The following is a 6,413-nucleotide window of genomic DNA, read 5'->3' on the forward strand; positions in this document are numbered from 1 at the left end:
CCCATCAAGTATATACCATAAACATCATAAACTAACAAAGCCCAAAGGATTTCATAAAAGAAAATGACAGAAAACTTATATTTTTACCTCATCTATTAAATTAACCAAACTTAGAGGGATGGTCTTTCAAATGGGTCTACCAAGCCACTAGAACTCTTGGTGGTTGATTTTGATTGGAAAAGAACCTTCCATGAGTCAGCCAAGATAGAAATTTAAGAGGCAAAAGTGAATAAACTTCACATGAGGATGAGAGAGAGGATTTTCGGCCATGGGGAATGGGAACACCAAAGGAAAGAGGGAAAGGTGATGGGAGGCGGCATTTTAGAAAAATAGAGGAGGAAGCCAACGTTAGTTACATATAAGACTAGGGCTAGGCTTGGGTCTTATCACAAATATGCCCCCACTTAAATAATTTCCAAAATAACATTTTTATTTGTTTATTTATTTTGTAAAGGCTGAGGTGTTACAGGAGGAGAGAAGGAAATAGACCCTAATAGCTTGTTTGGATGGAGGTGGAGTAGAGTAGAGAGAGGGAGAGTAAATTTAATTGCCTTATTTGGATTTTTTTAAGGGAGGAGGGGGAATGATTTGAAGGGGTTTTAACTACTTCTAACCCCTCATTTTTAATTCTCCAAAATTGAAGAGATTTGGAAGGAGAGTAGAGTATAGAAATGTTTGACCAAATGAATTACTAAATTTACTCTAACCATATTAACAAAATGACAAACTATGAAAAGGCTAATTAGTCCCCTCCTCCTTAATTACTTAATTTTAAAAACATCCAACAAGATGGAGGTTAACTATTCCCCTTTACTCTCCTCTCCACTATTTTCTTTCCCCCTATTCTCTTCTCCCTTCGAACTTCCAAATATAGTATAAGCTAGCCTCGTAATAATAACTGGTCATCCCTTTGTAGAGAAACTGATTTCCCGGCTAGTGCCTGTCTTCTAGTCTCACTAACACAAGTTAGGGTAAAGAGTAGAGAGAGAGAGAGAGAGAGAGAGAGAGAGAGAGAGAGAGAGAGAGAGAACTGTATTAAAAAAAAAAAAAAATGGTTGAGTTCAATAGTTGGGCATTTAAATTCTTACTCAACATGGAAAATAATTATTACAAGACCGATACGTAACAACTAGTATTACACAAGAAGTAATACACAACATTTTAGTTTAATGGTAACAGCTATAATACAATAGCACACAAGAAATGGCACACAAAACATAATCTTAAAAACTTATAATACACAAGAAATGGTACACAACTATTTTCTTCCTTTAGGAATAAGTTGTAGGGGTTGCTTCTTTTTCAGTGTTATGGCGAAATGATCATTCATGTCTAGTTCAGTTGATTTCATACCACCTGAAAGAAACCAGTCAAATGAGTGGACTAATGATGCCAAAATAAGTGGAACCTGCTTAGTAGCCAAAGGTTGTCCAGGACAAACTCTCCTTCCAGCTCCAAAAGGCGTATAGGCAAAATTGGTTCCCTTAAAATCCAAAGATGAGTCAAGAAACCTCTCAGGTTTGAACCTCAATGGATCATTAAAAATTGAAGGATCTCGGCCTATTGCCCACATGTTAACCAGAATTTTGGAGTCTTTAGGAATTGTATAGCCCATTACTTGACATGTTTGTAAGGCACGACGAGGAAGGAGTAATGGTCCTGGAGGGTATAATCTCAGTGTCTCTTTGACACAAGCTTCTAGGTAAGGAAGATGGGCTAAATGGGATTCTTTCACCATTTCTTTTCCAATTTCACGTTTAAGTTCGTCACGTAGTTTGTGCAAGACATCTTGGTTTCTCATCAATTCTGCCATTGCCCATTCAGTTACCATACTACTGGAATCAGTGCCAGCAATAAGTAGATCCTATACATAGAGAGAAAAAGATGCTTTTTTTAATCAAATTTAAAATTATGAAAATACATATGGCATACTTTCAAAATTTCACACATAAAGCGAACTTAATTAGGGTTGAGAGAGAGAGAATACCAGAATCAATTGGCTGATTTGATCATTTGTAAACCCTTCTTTAATCAAAGCATCCAAGAAATCTCTTTGACCTAAAATAGAACTCTCTTGTTTCCGTCTTTCTTTAATAATATCATCCCAAATAGTAATAAAATTTTTAACTATTTTATCACATTTCTTCTGTATACCTTGAAAATCCAATCCAGTTAATATTGGATAAAAATCTGATAAATCTGGAATCATTCCTAACTCTACTATTTCAACAATAAGCTTCCTCAAATCTTTACCAATACCCTTACCCAGAAAGTCAAAAAAATCTACTGAAAATATTGCATTACTCAAAATATTAGTAAAAGTAACATAGACTGTCTCTCCTAGATTCACCACCTCACCCTCCTTAGAACCCAAGAAACCTACCAACTCACTCACCTTGTTCTCTCTTATGTGGTTTTGAGATTCCAATACTTTGGCTGAAAAAAGGTCAGATTTACAAATAACCCTTAGGCCCCTCCAATAATCGTTGCACTCAGGGGAAGCTCCAAATGCAAAGTTGAGTTTTGGGTTTATGAGTGGAACAGCGTTTGCGATGTACCGGCCTGACAAATCTCGGTCATGGGTCTTAAGAACTTCTCTTGCTGCATCTGGTGATGATGCAATGATAGTAATTTGTTTTCCAAAACGTAGAGACATGAGAGGGCCATGGATTCTAGCTAAGTTGGCTAGTATGTAATGGAGCTGCCTCCCCATTTGGAAAAAGTTCCCTACAATAGGCCATGCAAATGGACCTGGCGGGAGTGGTGGATTTTTAGAGAATATGCGTTTGAAGTAAAGACAGAAGAAGGGTATTAGAAGGAGGAGACTGAAGAAGACCTTTGGATCCATAGTTTTGGTGAGAAAAACTAAAGCTGTGTTGCATTTGTGAACTTGTAATTAAGTTGTAACCCCAATTTATAGAGTGAGAAAATCAGGTTTTACGTACGGTTTGATTTATTCTAAATATAATCCACATGTTACAAATGTTGTAAATAAAGATTCGATTATGATCTTTGGGCCCAAAGAAAAGTTTCAGAGGCTATTTTATATCATATAATTGTGATTTTTTATATAAAAAAAGTCCCTTTCGTACGTGGATCCTTACCCCGCTTATCTACCTAGTTTTTTTATTTAATTTTTATTCCTATTCATGGTTTCAATAAAAAAAAAAAATCATAATGTTGATTGAGAAACAACCAATGGACCCCTTGTCGAAATATAAAGAAGCTTCTTGAGACAATGTTCAATTTGAACAAAAATTTAGAGTGTCTCACGTTATGTCAAGTGCATAATAAAGTCTAAAAGCATTATCTTTTTGCCTTTATGTGGTGAACACTTTCGATTATATGACAATATTTTTCACGAAATCTAATTTTACCTAATTGCTATTGGCCTTTAGAAACATTTTTCATGAGCTAGTATAGTAATTAATTTATCCCTAAGAAAATTAAGTTTCTTCTTAACAACATTTTTGGAAGAATCATGAGGTCCACCCCAATGTTAGATTAGGCATATTTCAATTGAAATTAAATCAGACATTTATGCTCTAAATAAAGAATCATCGTTGGCAATTGAACTACATAATTTTTTAATTCTTGCTTGAGGCTAATCAAAAAATTATTTATAACTAATTTTCTTATTGTAATAAATTTTGTTTTATAAATTATAGAGAACCATTTTTTTCTCAAACATTATACAATTATAGATAAGTATGTCTCCCTTCTGAGTTTAGAAGGTGCCCCCAATATAGCCGATAAGGCAGGTGGCGTGGGGCTAAGGCCTCTTTTTTTAATTAAAAAAAATTTATAAAGGTTTTTTTTTAAGTGATCTATAGAGATTTTTTAGCTTCCAAAAGCTCAAAACCTTTGGGATATGGAACAATGTCCAACCACTACATCCCAAATATGGAACGGAATTTGGAGGTCAAAAGAAACACTACTGATAGGAGCAAAATGGCAAGTAGGTATGGGGGATGGCATCAAATTAAGGGATTCACTATGGTATAGACCTCGGAATGAAACAACATTGGTGGAATATGGATTGGACCGAGGCATAGTTAGAGATCTTATGGAAACTGAAACAGGCACTTGGAGGGCTGAACTCATTGCAAATATATATGAAATGAGAGTTGCACGAGAGATTTTAAACACTCCACACTCCAAGTTTGGAGTTTTGGATAAAATTTTATGGTTGCAATCATAGAAGGGGACCTACGAAGTGAACGAAGGATACAAACTGATTACTAAGGGGCAAGATGGGACAACTAATTATGGTATGAATAGACATGGCTGGAAACACCTTTGGAAACTAAAAATCACATATAAAATATGTCTGTTCTTATGGAAATTATTACATAATGGGCTACCCACTAGATTGGAGCTAAACAGAAGGGGGGTATAGAGATTTTTTTTTTTTAAATTATAAATAATTTGGATAGGAAGTGGACCATTATAATTAAAGAGTAAGGGCTTGTTTGGTAGGCAAGCTCAAACGTATATTTTCACATTTTAAACAAAATATTACACACATTTCCACACACTTTTTCACTCACATGTATTTCAAAAAATTACAAACAACATTACTCAAATTACTCTACCAAATTTATCTCTTTGAATCCTTTTCTAATGGTCCAATTCCTACAATTTTTTTCTTTCTAATTACTAATTTTTCAGACAATTAACAAAATAAAATAAATGTAATTTAGTTCTCATGACCCAATCAAAAAGTAAGAAAAAAAAGAGGCTATGGGGGAGACTTTCCAAGGGTTAACTTTAAGGCCCTATTTGGTAAGTGTGTTTGAACACACTTTTGAGCATTTTAAACAATATTACACATATTTTTACACACTTTTTTACCTACATGTATATCCAAAACACTCAAACAACATTACTCAAACTCCTCTACCAAACGGACCCTAATAGAGGAGTTTGAGTAATGTTGTTTGTATTTTTTTGAAATACGTGTGGGTGAAAAAGTGTGTGAAAATGCGAGTAATATTGTTTAAAAACTGAAAACATGTGTTTAAGATAATCTACCAAACAGGACCTTAGCTTTTAAATAAAAAAAATAGGGAGTGAGTTGATCAGTGAAATAGAAGGACGCTTTTTCTATAATAAAAAAAGAAAAAGGAAAAAGACAAGTTGAGCCATGAAGTGATAAATGATAATTAAGGAGATACGCTTTCTTCAAGGAGTTACGTTTTTATTTTTATTTTTTATATTTTTGGATAAATAAGATAAGCATTATGAAATCTAACTCATTAAATTAATTAATTAGCAGATATAATACCCAAAGAGACAGTATATTATTTGGATTGAAGAAAGCTTTTATTGTATAGAATATGCTCTTATAGAATATTGATGTAATTTTTTTTTTTTTTTTCCGTTCAATTTTATGAAATTTCAGTTTCTTATCAAGAAGAAAAAAGAGATGAACCAATAAAAAGGTCAAAACAGATATTTATAGAAAAGCAAAGCTGTCAACGATTTACAAAAAATTTGCTAGCCTTAGACCCTATGTATTGGAGTGTTAGTTAGGACGATCACGTACATAGTCAAACCAGAAGAGTAAAAATGATTTATCATAGCTTAGCAAATTTAAAATTTTGAGTCCAAATCCACACCGTATCTAAATTTAGCTAGAAATTTTAAAATTGTCGGTAGGATAAGGAAACCCACACTTATTGCCGTCCTTTACGCTTTACATCTCAAATCTGCATCGATTATTGACAAATTGAGCTAGACAACAAGGTTTGTTGAAAAAACCTATCATGCTGCTTCTTGTTTTCTGGTTACCAATCCAGTGCTTGGATTTTTATTTTTTTGCAATAATAAATCTCAAAGGATGGTCATCAACAACACTAAAAATAAAGAAATAACAAAAATGTACATGGTAAAGGCTCAAAAAATGTTCTTAGCTTTGTAAATTAAAAAATAGGGAGTGGAATGCAAGATTCAAGATAACTGCTCAAGAAATTATCGTCTCGCAGTCTCATTGTGCACATTCCATATAAACTCGACAACCATTTACAAAGTAAGGGCATTAGGTATTTACATTTTTCAAATTGAGATGTATATGAAGTATGGACATTAGAAGTATGAGACAATAATTTGCTTAATTGCTCAGCACCTATCCTCTGTCCATTTCACATAATAAAGGGCACAATGCCATAGAGCCCTACAGAAATGGTGACACTTGCATAATAAAGGCACTCAAAACAATATTCTTAGCTTTTAAATAAAAATAATAATAATGAGTGAGTTGATCAGTGGAATAAAAGCACGCTTCTTCTATAAAAAAGAATAAAAAAAATCACAAATTGAACAATGTATTGATAAATGATAATTGCACCCTGCCATGGAGCCCTACAGAAATGACGACACTCGGCTTCACTGTTTTCTTCAATGAGATACAG

General features: G+C 33.7%; 1 protein-coding gene across 2 annotated transcripts; it reads right to left on the reverse strand.

Moving 5' to 3' along the window:
- Window positions 1-1,068: 1,068 nt before the first annotated feature.
- LOC115960839 (probable (S)-N-methylcoclaurine 3'-hydroxylase isozyme 2) lies at window positions 1,069-2,869 on the reverse strand. 2 transcript variants are annotated; one of them, XM_031079832.1, is made up of 2 exons: window positions 2,396-2,869; window positions 1,069-1,864 (listed from the first exon to the last, which is right to left on the reverse strand). In XM_031079832.1, the coding sequence occupies exons 1-2, from the start codon at window positions 2,846-2,848 to the stop codon at window positions 1,259-1,261; spliced, it is 1,059 nt and encodes a 352-aa protein (XP_030935692.1). In that variant the 5' UTR covers window positions 2,849-2,869; the 3' UTR covers window positions 1,069-1,258. The 2 variants fall into 2 exon arrangements, with proteins under 2 accessions (XP_030935692.1, XP_030935691.1); XM_031079831.1 differs by having other exon boundaries at window positions 1,988-2,869.
- Window positions 2,870-6,413: the final 3,544 nt, after the last annotated feature.

The sequence above is a fragment of the Quercus lobata genome, chromosome 9 (assembly GCF_001633185.2).
Source record: "Quercus lobata isolate SW786 chromosome 9, ValleyOak3.0 Primary Assembly, whole genome shotgun sequence".
Classification (NCBI taxonomy): domain Eukaryota; kingdom Viridiplantae; phylum Streptophyta; class Magnoliopsida; order Fagales; family Fagaceae; genus Quercus; species Quercus lobata.